Source organism: Mirounga leonina, unplaced genomic scaffold, assembly GCF_011800145.1.
Source record: "Mirounga leonina isolate KUSES-001 unplaced genomic scaffold, KU_Mleo_1.0 Mir_101609, whole genome shotgun sequence".
Lineage (NCBI taxonomy): Eukaryota > Metazoa > Chordata > Mammalia > Carnivora > Phocidae > Mirounga > Mirounga leonina.
This window is the reverse complement of record NW_023270164.1, coordinates 12779132-12793674: the sequence shown is the minus strand read 5'-3', so window position 1 is coordinate 12793674 and position 14543 is coordinate 12779132. Positions and strand designations below refer to the sequence as shown.

Genomic DNA, 14543 nt, shown 5'->3' with positions numbered 1-14543 from the left:
GCGTTCTTAGAGGACTATAGGATGGTCTGGAGGTGTATTCGAATAGCCGGGACTAGGATTAGTTAAGAAGGGGGCTTTGCAATGAATTCTTTGTTGGCTGTCCTGAGGACAAAAGACTTCACTTTGGGCCTATGGCTTTCTTTTTAACACTCCCAAGAATTCCAAAGGAATTATACCAAAATTCTGATGTGCTCCCAATAATAAAACAAAGGAGTACTCACCAAACAAACTAGTACTCACTAAGAGGAGTATGACCAAAAAAAAAAAAAAAAAAATGTCTTAAACAGATCCTGAATGAAGTTGGAAAGCTGAACCGAAGGGAGGAAATTCAGAATCCTAAAAGAGACTCACCAAACTGGGAAGTAGACCGTGACTCACAGACGTGATTAGTGCAGGGGGCTCCGTGTGGGTACGTCACTTGATTCCCTGGATCATCATTCTTCGGGGGTCATCTCCTTTGGATCCCACTTCTGACTCCAAGGAATATTAACCTAAATAAAGAGGTAAACTTGGGGCACCTGGGTGGCTCAGTCAGTTAAGCGTCTGTCTTCTGCTCGGGTCATGATCCCAGAGTCCTGGGATCCAGCCCGGCATTGGACTCACTGCTCAGCGGGAGTCAGCTTCTCCCTCTCCCTCTGTGTTCTCCCTCTCTCTCAAATAAATAAAATCTATAAAAAAAAAAAGAGGTAAACTGAGGCAAGCTCACAATGATGAGTTTATTTGGAAATAGAGGAATTGGAATTTGGGACTCATCTGTAGCTTGCTACAGTTTGGGTGTAAGAATGGCAATTTCTCTGATATTCCCAAATAAACTCATCTTTTTGAGCTTGCCTCAGTTTGCCTCTTTATTTAGATTGACATTTATAAAAGCTGCTTTGTAGTCTTTATCTGCTGTGTATCTTTAAGGATGCCCAGGGCCTCTAAGCCTGGAAACATGGCCACGAGTTTGATTATTGTGCTTCCTGTTTTCAAGATCGCTCTCTGACCCACCATATTATTCTACTTTCCAAACATTTTGACTATGTCCCACTTTCATTTAAGTATATTTATAGCTTCACATTTAAAGTTTCTAGTATGTGTGTTCCATCCAAGGAATGTGCTATAATTCATTTATCCCGTCCCCTTCTGTTGTTTATTTAAGTGGTCTTCAATGTTTTGCTACAATAAATAATACTATGATGAATCTCATATAAAAATCTTTTTTGGGGCACCTGGGTGGCTCAGTAGGTTAAGCAGCTGACTCGATTTCAGTTCAGGTCACGATCTGGGGTTCGGGGGCTTGAGCCTAAAGTCGGACTCCCCAGTTGTTGGGGAGTCTGCTTGAGATTCTATCTCTCCCTCTTCCTCTGCCCTTCCCCTGCCTCTCTAAAATAAACAAATAAACCTTTTTTAAAATTTTTATTTATTTGTCAGAGAGAGAGAGAGAGCACAAGCAGGGGGAGCGGCAGGCAGAGGGAGAAGCAGACTCAATCCCAGGACCCTGGGATCATGACCCGAGCCAAAGGCAGACACTTAACTGACTGAGCCACCCAGGCATCGCATAAATAAATAAATCTTTAAAAAAAAATCTTTTTGTGGGGCACCTGGCTGGCTCAGTCAGAGGAGCATGTGACTCCTCATCTCAGGGTGATGAGTTCGAGCTTCACGTTGGGTGTAGAGATTTCTCTTTTTTTTAAGATTTTATTTTTTTATTTTTTAAAAAGATTTTATTTATCTGTTTATTTGTTTAGAGAGTGCACAAGCTGGGGGAGGGGCTGAGGGAGAGGGAGAGAGAGAGAATGCCAAGCAGACTGCGCGCTGGAGCGTGCAACCCATGCAGAGCTCGATCTCACAACCCTGAGATCACAACCCAAGCGAAAATCAAGAGCCAGATGCTCAACCAACTGAACCATTCAGGCAGCCCTAAAGATTTTATTTTTTTAAGTAATCTCTACACCCAACATGGGGCTCGAACTCACCACTCTGAGATCTAAGAGTCGCGTGCTCCACCAACTGAGCCAGCCAGGCGCCCCGAGTATAGAAATTTCTTAAATAAACTTAAAAAAAATCCTTTCACACATCTTTAATGATTTCCTTGGGATGAATTGTTGGCAGATATCTAGTATTCTTTCTGGTGACTATTTAAGTATCAGTCTTCTGATTTACAAGCTCTTAATGATGTAGGCAGGCTGGGTCTAAGGACCCAGAGGGGGTCCCGCAGGACCAGCCAAGAGAGTCCTTGGCTTCATACAGGATAGAAATCAAATGTGAGCCAAGAGGAAGTAAGAGCAGAGTTTACTGAAGATATAGAGAGAGTGCAGATACAGTGTCTGGGAGACTCAGAAAGGAAAGGAAAGTGTTTTGTTTTTGCTTGGGTCTGGGGCTTTTATTGAGGATTGTGGTCTGATATAAGTGTCCTCTCAGGCACCCAGAAACTGGTCAGAACTAAAAAGGTCCAGGTGTCCTCCATAAGTCACTAATTCCTTGGAGTTAGGGAGTCTTGGCATCAAGATGTCTAGCTCTGGTGGTCTGGAATATACACATGATGGCCTCACCTAGTCATTTCTTAGAAGTTATCTATTGTAGGGTACCTGGGTGGCTCAGTCGTTAAGCGTCTGCCTTCGGCTCAGGTCATGATCCCAGGGTCCTGGGATCGAGTCCCGCGTCGGGCTCCCTGCTCAGCGGGAAGCCTGCTTCTCCCTCTCCCATTCTCCCTGCTTGTGTTTCCTCTCTCACTGTGTCTCTCTCTGTCAAATAAATAAATAAAATCTTTTACAAAATAAAAAGTTATCTATTGTGCTGGAAGACTCCAAAGAAATCATTAACTCCTTGATCCTTACAAAGAGAACATACATTATTTGTATTACAAGGAATATGTAAGGCAAGTGTGCTGGTCCTAGCAAGAATAGAAGCAGGAAAATGGGCAAAAAAGCAGCCCTTCATGGGGCCCCTTCATTTTCCCTATCTCTTTATGGTCCTACACAAGAGGAATCTGTCCCATTAATCTTTCAAAGCCTTAGAACCTCGCTCTCACACCAGCATATTTAATGCTGGTAGTATAAGCAGAAATAGTTAGGGATCCCTGGAAAAAGAAAGATGAGGCATAGCTTTCATGACATGAGAAAAGTCACTTTAGGCCCCTGATCATCTTGTAATCTATGCCTGACCAGCACTACTTACCGAAAGCACATTTCTTGCAGAACTTCCTGAGATGCGTTGAAATTGCAGAATAGACCTCAGTATATAATGATTTGAAGGAAACAAAAGAATGTGAGAACAAACAGACATTATCAGGCCAGGAGATAGCCTAAGTATATCAGGGACAATAAATCATGGTAAAACTCCCAGTGCTGATTCAAAAGTAAAGATTGACACTTGAGTCATCTTTGCAGGATTTAAGCCCCTTTGAGCACTCAAATACTGGACCATTTGGAGCCAGAGAATTGATGATGCTGACCCTTGCCAGCTCTCGTGTCTTCAATTAACTTAAGACCTGGGTTCAGTCCCCTTAAGATGACTTTTGCCCCAATTCCATGCTGAATTCCCTATTTTGCAAGCCCTTCCATGAATATATATGCACCTTTAGTTTAAAACTCACCCACTTTTTGTTGTTGAAGGAGACACTGCTTTGGGAAATATCTCCAGTAGTCTCCTTCACTCGTGGCAAGTAAAACCTTATCTTTTCCTATTCTTTGCTTGGATGTGTCTTTTGGCTCCATATCCATCAAGAGGCGAACCCAGTTTTGGGTAACAGTAGGAACTACAGTTTACCCTTGAACAACATGGGTTTGAACTGCATGGGTCCATTTATACCAGGATTTTTCCCAATAAATACAGTATAGTACTATAAATGTATTTTCTCTTCCTCGTAATTTTATTTTATTTATTTATTTGAGAGAGAGAGAGAACATGACAGGTATGGGGGGCGAGGGAGAGGGAGAAGCAGACTCCCCGTTGAGCAGGGAGCCCAATGTGGGACTTGATCCCAGGACCCTGGGATCATGGCCTGAGCTGAAGGCAGACGCTCAACGAGCTGAGCACCCAGGCGCCCTCAGCTCATGTCTTGATCTCAGGGTTGTGAGTTCAGGCTCTACACTGGGCTGCACGCTGGGTGTGGAGCCTACTTAAAAACAAAACAACAGGGGCGCCTGGGTGGCTCAGATGGTTGGGCGTCTGCCTTCGGCTCAGGTCATGATTCCAGGGTCCTGGAATCAAGCCCCGCATTGGGCTCCTGGCTCAGCGGGGAGCCTGCTTCTCCCTCTCCCTCTGCCTCTCCACCTGCTCATGCTCTCTCTCTCTCTCTCTCTCTCTCTGTATCTCTGTGTCTCAAATGAATAAATTTAAAAAATCTTAAAAAAAAACACAAACCAAAACAACAACAAAAAACCTCCCAAAACAAAAATAATACTACATGTAAGAAACAAAACATGTGTTAATCTACTGTTTATGTTATCATTAGTTTCCGGTCAATGGTAGGGTGTTAGTAGTTAAGTTTTGGGGGAGTCAAAAGTTACACGCAAATTTTCAACTGTGGGGGCAGGGGATTGGCCCTCCAACCCCTGCATTGTTCAAGGGTCAACTGTGTGTATATATATATATATAAAATACCTGTTTAAGTGTTATTGTTCCCCACTGGACTATCAGCCTCTAGAAAGGAGGATGTCTATTTTAATAATATTTGAATCCAGAGCTTGTTGTGTATTAAATCTGGCATCGGTAGGCACCATTTATTTTTTTTATTATTATTATTTTTTAAAGATTTTATTTATTTATTTGAGAGAGAGAGAAAGCATGAGGTGGGGAGGGTCAGAGGAAGAAGCAGACTCCTCGCTGAGCAAGGAGCCCGATGCGGGACTCGATCCCGGGACTCCAGGATCATGACCTGAGCCAAAGGCAGTCGCTTAACCAACTGAGCCACCCAGGCGCCCGGTAGGCACCATTTAAATGTCTATTTGTTATTGTACACAACTGGCACTCACAGATTTTTTTCTTAATGGTGTATTTTATCTACATTTCCCATACCAGTAGGGCACAGTAACGTGCACACAGTAGGTAATTAATAAATACTTGTTGACCTCCTATAGGAAGGAAGAACGAATCCACCTCTGCCACACCTACCTCACCCAAGAACTACATTTCCCTTTATGCTTGGCGCAACGCACTCCTATGAAGTGAAAAGAGCGACAATTACTTCCTAAGGCCCCTTTTTTTCACCTTCGCCCGCCGATGCCGCAGTGTTCTATGGGAAAGGTAGTTCTAGCGCTCGTTGTCTGGCCCCGCTCAAACTGAACCCAAACTAAACTTCCCAGCAAGCAGCGCACTCGCCTGGGAAAGAGGGGCAAGATGGCGGATGCTGAAGAGGGTTCTTTGCGGCCGGCAGGAGCCTCCGCTGCCCCAATTTCGTTCAGCTTCAGTCGCACATCTGCCCGGAGACGGCTCGCGGACGACGCGGGTGCGGCTCCAGAGGAGAAGGATTTCTTAAAGACCGTGGAAGGGAGGGAGCTGCAAAGGTGAAGCGCCGGGTCTTTCATCCCTTGGAATTCGGTTCGGTGGGTGCAAGCGGGAGGGTGGAATCTGAGTTGATTGTCTTGGTGGCGGTGGTCTGGAACGCCTGAAGCACAGCCTGGGAAAACTCGTGGAGGCGAGAAGGCGGGAGTGTGGAACAGGAGAGGTGGGGAAATTGGGCCTGACAGCCGTGGCGTTTGAGAAAAGAGGATGTATTCCTGAGAGGGTGCGTCTTTAGGACTTGAGGACCCTGAGGTGTGTGCGTTCTGAGAGAAGGGAAGGAGTGAAGAATGACAGGACCCCTAGTGTCTCAGCTGAAGCGGTGGAGCTTCACTAGTATGGGGAACGGGGTGGAGTGGCAGATTCGGGTTGGGGGAGACCATCATCAGCTTAGTTCAGAAAGGAGAGTCAGAGGGAGAGGCTTCCAGAAGAAAATCAACCATCCAGGAGATTGATGTGAACCCTGGATCTGGGGAGAGTCTGGGCTGAAGATGGTGATTTGTGAGTCATTGTGAAGGCCATGGATGTGGGTCTTGGGATGAGCAGAGGGTCCAGGACTGAAGGTTGATTCCTCAAAGGCACTGACATTTAAGAGTTGGGGGTGAGGGAGAGAATCCAAAGAAAGCACCATTAGGGGCGCCTGGGTGGCTCAGTTGGTTAGACGTCTGCTTTCTGCTCAGGTCATGGTTCCGGGGTCCCGGGATTGAGCTCCACATCGGGCTCCCTGCTCGGCGGGAAGCCTGCTTCTCCCTCTCCCACTCCTCCTACTTGTGTTCCCTCTCTCACTGTCTCTCTCTCAAATAAATAAATAAAATCTTTAAAAACAAACAAACAAACAAAGCACCATTAGAGACCTGACAGGAGAGCAGACAGTGTGGTCCATCTGGGGTGGGGGGTGAGTTTGGCCCTTTCGTTTTCTCTGAAGGGAGGAGTGTGGCTCAGAACCCACTGACCATGCTCCTCTCCCAACTTCATGCCGCTGTGTCCATATCAGTGTGAAGCCCTCAGAAACCCCCAAGGAACTCGTCATCCCTTTGATCAAGAATGGCCATCGCAGGCAGCCACCGACCCAGGCCCCTGGGCCATCCACAAATACTGAGGCCTTGGTGGATGGGGTGCTGTCCCAGGCTGTGAAGGAGCTCATTGAGGGTGAGTGATCCCCTCTTTGCCTTGCCCCAGTGAAGGAAGAGGGGGAGGAAAATGGAAGGATAGGGTGGGACCTCATTGCTCCCTCCCATTCTTCCTTAGACTCCAAGAAGTCCCTGGAGGAGAGAGAGAATTCGGGTGTCGACCCCACGCTTGCTATCCCCATGATCCAGAAAGGATGCATCCCTAACGGGGAAGGGGCAGACAGCGAACCCCGGGCTGAGACAGTGAGCTGGCCCCTAACTCCTCCTACCCCAGCCTCCCTTTGCCCTGTCTGCCAGGCTTGCCTCTCTGCACACAGCAGGGAAAATCTGTGTGTGTATTAGAGGCCTGCTGCCTATCCCTTTCTCCCTCTGTCCTTTTTTGGAAGCATTAACGAATGAATCCAGATACTGAGGTGTGGAAAACACTTGCATTCTGGGATTATCTGAGTAAGATGAGGAGCTAAGGGAACAGGAAATGCAAAGATCCTGAGGGTAGACTCAGCCTGGAATGTTTAAGGAACACCAAGGAGACCAGTGTAACTAGAGTGGAATGAGTGAAGAGGAGGAGGGGGAGACGAAGTCAGAAGTGGCAGGGGCTAAACTAAGCAGGGCCTTGTGGACCAGATGAGAGCCATGAGAGGGTTCTGAGCGGAGAGGGGTCAAGCCTTAAGATTTGACAGGATCTCTCTGGCTACTGTAAGCAGAACAGAGTAGTCAGCAAAGGCGGAAGCAAGGAGACCAGTAGCACAGGCTGGAAATGATGGCCACTCAGACCAGAGTGGTAGGAGTGAGGCCTGGAAGGACAGGTCGGGTTTAGTGAGTGAGGGAAGATCAGGGTGAGGACTAATGGCAGCAACAACCGGAGCAGTGGCACGGTGGCAGGGAGTCAGTGTGGTGTGGGTCCATCAGTGAAGCAACCTGCAGTGTGTCTAAAGTGAATATAAAGAATTGAGGGGGGGATAAAAAGGAATCAAGGGAGTGAGGATGGGAAATGATAAATAACAGGGGAAGTGAGGGGTGTGTCTACAGAAGCAACCAAGTCTGTCTTTCATACCCACGGACCCCACTTTTCACCGCTTAATTCACAATTTTTTTAGCAATGCTTCTTTGGGGCCTAGTTCTCCTACCGCCCCAAGACCGTCTTCTCTTTCGACTGAACTGTTCTCATTGGCCTTCAGCTGTCTTCTGGTTTCTTTCATCTTAAAAAAAGACCTTCACTTCACTTTCCATCCTGTTCCCACTTTGGCCTCATTTCTCTCATTTCCTCTCCTTCCCCAGCCTTCAGCATCTCAGTGGGTCACAGTTGCATCCATCCTTCCTCTCACTCAGCCTAAAAACCTTAGAGTCACTCTTGACTCCCCTCTTTGTTTCATACACCTTATGCAGGCTTTCAGCAAAATCCTGTCATCTCCCTTTGCAGAATACATCCAGAATCTGACCACTTTTCACCAGCATCTACCTACCACTCTGGTCTGAGCCACCAGCATCTCTCATCTGGACTGTTGCAGTAACTTCCTCATGGGCCCCCTTTTGGTGGCCGCCCTCCTGCAGCTCCAGCCCAGACCTCCTGATTAATCTCTCACCGCCCCTCTCTGCCTCCACATCTCTTTTTCAGTCAGGTTGACTTTCATGATGCTCTTCCCACATACCAAACTTGTCCTGCCTCAGGGCCTTTGCTCATACTGTTCTCTCTGCTTGGACTACCCGTCCTTCTCACATCCTTATGGCTCCCTCTGTCATCTCTTTCTGGTCTCTGCTCAGATACCAACTCAGTGATATTCCCTTCTCCATCCCTCTGCATCCCCTCAATCTGCTTTATTTTTCTTCATATAACTTACCACTACCTGACATACCCTGTTTTATGTATTTTTTTTATTCTGTGTCTCTACAACTAGAATGTCAGCCCCACAGGGCAGGATCGGGGGGTTTTGTCTGTTTTGGTCACTGCTTTACCCTCATCAGCTAGGTCAGTACCTGGCACAGAATAGGTGCTTTATAATTATTTGTTGAAGGACAATGTGGAGGACTAAAGTGAGGGACAGCAAGAGGAAATCAAAACTGACCTTGAGCTTACTGGAAAAGAAGCACTGAGGGTCATCCGCTGGGTTAGTAAACGTGCTTCTGAGGGCCCACCATGGGCCCAGCCTGACCATCCTTTCTCTGCTGAACCTGTAGGTGCCGGAGGAAGCTGATTACGAGGCAGTCCCCGTAGAGGCCTATGGGCTGGCCATGTTACGAGGCATGGGCTGGAAACCTGGCGAGGGCATTGGCCGCACCTTCAATCAGTGAGTTCTAGGGTAGGGGCAGGGGGCAGCAGACAGGGCAGTGAACAAGACCCCCATGAGTTACCGCCTGTCCAGAACCATCCAGGCAGGGAGAAGGCATGTCACCACCCTAAGTAATTCAGTAAGCCTTTCCACTACTGTTTCAGTTTCCTGTTTGCCCTTTGAAACTCTGTAACGGGAACCCGTTTATGTATAGGTTACCTTTCTGAGCATCACCTTCCTCATCTGCAAAATGGGGATAGTGATAATACTGATTTCCCAGGTCTGTTGCAGAATTACATGAAATTATGCACATAAAGCACTTACAGCAGGCCCTGGCCCCAAATAAACATAGACGAGACATTTGCTGTTATCACTCAGACTTAGGATCCCTTCTCCGTTTTCAACTCCCAAGAATTCTGAAAACCATTTTTTTCATAAACCACTTAGTAGCCAAACATGACCTGAATTGGTTGATTTCTCCTGCTTGGCGTGAATATTTGTACGATTTCCCCTGTAGAAATATTAGGGTATTTGATTATAGGGATCTGCTTTAGATGCCACTGTAGATAATATGTAAAAGATGGTATATCCAGTGTGTTATTAGGTTGGACCAAATGAAATTGCTATTTCTATAGATCAAAAACAGTCCTAATGTGAAATCAGGAAGGATATTCTTGACATGTTGACAGGGTGGGATTTGGGTGGTGGTAGTGGGGACACTGAAGACTTGCACACACACACACACACACACACACACACCCACACACCCTCCCCGTATCCCTGGCCCAACAAGCTCCTATACTGTGCTCCCTGCAGAGTGGTGAAGCCCCGTGTCAACTTACTGAGGCCAAAGGGGCTAGGGCTGGGCGCCAACCTGAATGAGGTCCAGGCCCTGGTCTCCACTGGCCCCCACCACCAACCAAAGCCAGATGAGGAGCAAGAGAAGGATAAGGAAGACCAGCCTCGAGGACTGGTGCCTGGAGGGGCTGTGGTGGTTCTTTCCGGCCCTCACCGAGGCCTCTACGGGAAGGTAAGGAACCACCCTAGGCCTAGAGCCCAAGACCGGCAGCAGAGAAGATTGATGTGAGGGGTCAGAGGGAGGAGGAATTGATGGAAAGCCTGGATGGGAGTCCTTGTCTTTCAGGCCTGCCTGGCTTGCTGCCTCACTCGGTAACTCAGAACCACTTGCTGGGCCTTTCTGGGCCTCAGTTTCCAACTGAGAGAGAGAGAATGCCATATGCCACATGTTCCTGAGACTTAAATTCTTTAAAATATATCCAAGGCACACAGTCTGGTAGGGGAGACACATGGACCAGGCCCAGTCCCAGACCTTGGGCCAGTCTGGTGGGGGAGACACAGGGGTCAGGCCTATTGGAGGTAAGAGTGGATAGCTTGGTCCTAGGAATGTGGGTTTAGTCCTCTCAACCCCTGCCTAACTTCTTCCCCCCAACACTTCAGGTAGAAGGCCTCGATCCTGACAATGTTCGGGCCGTGGTTCGCCTGGCCGTGGGGAACCGCATGGTGACTGTTAGTGAGTACTGCCTGCGGCCTGTTTCCCAGCAGGAGTTTGACAAGAACTGCTTGGATCTCAGTGAGTGAGCCTCCCACCTTGCTGGGAGAGTTGGAGAAGCATTCCAGGCGGGGCACTAGAGCCTGTCTCGGGCGGGGGCGGGGGGGGGGGGGCGGCGGGGCGGGGGGGGGGGGGTGTCGGATGCACAGAGGGGAAGGGCCGCGGTCTGCCTGGCAGGTGTGTCATCTGGTCAGAGGTCAGGGGGTGAGAGCGAAGATAAATGGTTTTTTCAGTCTGAAGAAAAATTGATCTAGTTACCCTGGGGCTTTAGCCTCTTTCTGAGAGAGAAAAAACAGGTATAGAAACCTATGCCTATCCTCAGGAAGTCTGTCTGTTCAAGGTGATGAGCCTCTCTTCTTCTAGAATGTGAGGGCACCTGGGACTAGGCCATGACCAAGGAGGAAGGCAATCCAGGCATGGCAGCAGGATGGGGGCAGTTTGGCAGATGGGAGATTGGTGCTGACAGAGCTCTCGGATTTCCCTAGCCCACACTAGGTGGTTGCCTCAGATCAGTACCATCAGCACATGCTGGAGTGGCTAAGGAAGGCATCCTGAAGGAAGCCCCAGCAGTTGAGGGGAAGGGGAGAGCATTCTAATGGCACCAGCAAAGTTGTGATGGTGGGAGGGGACACTGAGCCAGGTGGGAGGTGGCCCGAGGCCGAGGTGTAGCCTGCCAGGTCAGAGAATGGCACACTGAGGCTCCTTCCTGGTTCTCCACACACTCTTGCACAGGCCAGATGAGCAAAACTTCCCCAGGGCAACAGAACGGAACAGCCTCGTCATGGAAGGCCCTCCCGGATCAGGACCTTTCCGGCCGGTGGGAGGACTCAGAGAGGAAGCGGAAACACCTTCCTGACCGGTGGGACCCTGGGCATCTGGGATAGGGGGAGAAGGCAAGGCTGTGGAAGCGTTCTAGCAGTCAGAGAAGGCTTCCGGGGCAAGGCAGGCACATAGAAGGAACTGGGGACGGCATTCTGGGTGCGTGTCACAGCCGCAGAGGTGGGGGGACCGGAACGTGCGTCTGAGCAGCTAAGCCTCGCATTGGCCCCTTTCCACAGACAGGAGGAGCCTGCAGCCAAGAGTGAGAAGGCCGGCCCCCGGAGCCAGCACTGGTTGCACAGGGACCTGCGCGTGCGCTTTGTGGACAGGCAGCACAAGGGCGGCCAGTATTACAACACCAAGGTGGGAACCCTGCAACCTGGTGCCCCCTCCGCCCCCAGGGACTAGGCCCCCGTAACTCTAACGTTCTCACACCCCCTGGCCCTCTACCCAGATGACGATTGAAGATGTCCTCAGCCCAGATACCTGTGTGTGTAGGACAGACGAAGGCCGGATCCTGGAAGGTGAGTGTGAGGGATGACCACTGGGTCGTCACCATCCCGGAGGCCGAGTGGGAAGGCTGTCTTCGACCAAGTGGCTGGCGTGGGCAAAGGCTGGGAGGTTGGGCAGAGTTCAGGTATTTTGCAAGGCCCAGAATCTTCTGACAGAACCTGAGGCGCTTCTGTGATGGTGATTATCTCAGCCCCTCTTTCCCCGTGAGCGAGTACTGGCATAAAAATGAGCTCTTTCTCCCTCTGAGGACTGGGCCTCGTACGGATGTGTACGGAACTCCCCATGCAGGGCAGGCAGGTGACACGCCCATAGTAAACGGGATCAGTTGCCATCACCCACCATCTTTGTGCATAAGTGCTCCCTTTCTTATCGTTATTTCTAGGAACTGCTCCTTAGGTGTCCTTGCCTGTGAAATGGGGTGCTGGGACCCCTACCTGTCAACAGGGTGCAGGGTGGCTCTGGGCAATACAGGAAAGGCCTTCTGACAGGACCCTGGGTGGGCTGGCCCTGGCCGAGGGCCTCACTCACTCCCCTTTCCTCATCTGCAGGCATAAAGGAAGGCATGCTGGAGACCCTGGTCCCCAAGGTTGAGGGCAACCGGGTGATGGTGGTGCTGGGGCCACAGGCTGGAAGGGTGAGTCTCAGACCTGGGTGTGGGTGGGCAGGGGCCATGCAGGGGCTGTCCCAGCGTCCGGGTTGGCCTTGCTGACTCTACCCGCCACTACTCCAGGTGGGCCACCTGCTGGGCCGGGACACAGAACGGAGCCGGGCTCTGGTGCAGCTGCGGAGAGAGAATCAGCTGGTGGAGCTTCACTATGATGCTGTCTGCCAGTACGTGGGCCCCAGGGACTCTGATGAAGACTGACCCGCGGCCCCACTCCCACCCCCACCCCACCATCCCCGGCCTGCTGCCGGCTCTGTACAGTGTGAAAAGCCTGTCTTCGCAGAGGTGGGGAGGTCACCATTCCGCCGTCTGCTTGCACTGCAGCTCCAGGACAAGGACAGGGACAGGGCACGAGATAGACGGACCAGAAGGGAGGCTCGAAACGAACTGAGTATTTTCCAGAAGTTAGTGTGTAATAAAAATCATTTCCCAAACTTAGTAGAATGATGAGATCATAAATGTGTGCTGAGCTGAGTGGAAGTGGGAGCTGGGCTGACTGAGGTGGGAGCCATTCCGGGCTTCAGCCCCACAGCCCTGTAGGGGCTGACAGACAAGTCAAAGGATCCACCTGCTCACAAGCTCATTCTTGGAACACCGAAGCCATGAAGTGTGTCCCTTGAGCAGATACTACGGAGCCTGGAATGCCGCCTCTCTGCACAACTTTCTGAGTGAGTGAGTGGCTCTGCTTTTACTTTTGGCCCAGATCAGATACCTCGCGCCAGTGACGAGAGTCCAGAGGAAAGGGAGGCTTCTACCCACAAATAGGCTATGTTTGTGCTACCTCCCAGAGCGGCCAGTTAATTTGGGGGCCCCCATTTTAGGCTCCAAACTTTGGCTTGACGGTAAAAAAGTTTTGTGTGTCCCGGGTAGAATTTCTCTGATTCCTCCAGGTAACTGGACTCTCAGAAAGGTTATTGTCAGTCCTTAAACTTTTTCCTATTTAATGGGCTGAGATAGAAAAGCAGCAAGGGAAGCCAGAGCTTTAGGCACAATTGCTTCTAAATTATCCCCAGTCACTAAGTTGTTGATGTAATAAATGGTGTATGAGCTAGATCTATACCCCCCAGTATAAATTCATGACCTGTCAGAACATGGCACAGCACTGGAGAATTTTTTTTTAAATAACTGAATTATCGCATTGAAATTCTTACAACTCTTTTTTTCTGATTAAATCTTTAAAAATTGTTTTTAATTGTTGAAGTATAATTGACATACAATGTTATCTTAGTTTCAGGTGTACAGTATAGTGATTTGACAATTCTGTACGTGACGCCATGCCCACCACGCGAAGTGTACTCACCAATGTTATTACGACGTTACTGACTCCCTTCTCTATGGTGTACCACATCTCCCTGACTTACTTACTTTCTTACTTACTTATTTGTTTGTTTGTTTGTTCATTTATTTATTTGGTAACTGGGACTTTGTACCTCTTAATCCCCTTCACCTATTTTGCCCATCCCCCTCCTCTTTGGCAAACATCCCCTAGAGCAGAATAATAAAGCTAAGCGGCTGTCCCTGCCAAGCAGAGGCAGACTGCTGTTTTGAGCCAAAATTGAGCCAATACAGAAAAACAGTGAGTTGGCCAATTCAGTGGCCATATGCCGAGTAAGGTAAGGGATGATCAGAAAACCTTCCAGTCTCATACCCCATTGTGCAGTACACTCACAAAGACCAATTTTATGGATTTCCTGGTTTGTCATCCCTAATTAATTCCAGAACTCATCTGTTTTCAAGATTGGCCTAGCAGGGTGGTTAAGGCAGACAGCAGAGGACAAACCCCCACCCCCAGTTGCTCCAGTTCCTGAGTTGTAGTGCTGATTGTCCACACTGCCCCCGGACTCCCCGGCTGGGTTATATTTTTCATGTTGTGGGGAAGGAATGTCACGCCTTCTCAAGGTTCCCAATCTAGCATGTCCAGTAGTCTAGTTCCCATATTGTATGTGCTACATTCAGTCAAGAAGGCCTCCTCCTTTCTCCAAATCGTAGTAAATTCATCTTGGTAACACCCTCGAGAAGAGCTTAAAGTTTCCTGCACCGGTCCCCTGTCTCTGCCCTGCAGTGTGGCATAACCTGGCAGTTTCAGACAATCCCTC

General features: G+C 49.2%; 1 protein-coding gene across 1 annotated transcript; it reads left to right on the top strand.

The window, feature by feature from the left end:
• Positions 1-59: 59 nt before the first annotated feature.
• On the top strand, positions 60-13639 carry GPKOW (G-patch domain and KOW motifs). The gene is made up of 12 exons (XM_035004512.1): positions 60-503; positions 5064-5489; positions 6479-6633; positions 6733-6857; positions 8790-8899; positions 9698-9911; positions 10340-10472; positions 11184-11310; positions 11510-11633; positions 11725-11794; positions 12332-12417; positions 12514-13639. The coding sequence occupies exons 2-12, from the start codon at positions 5323-5325 to the stop codon at positions 12646-12648; spliced, it is 1446 nt and encodes a 481-aa protein (XP_034860403.1). The 5' UTR covers positions 60-503; positions 5064-5322; the 3' UTR covers positions 12649-13639.
• Positions 13640-14543: the final 904 nt, after the last annotated feature.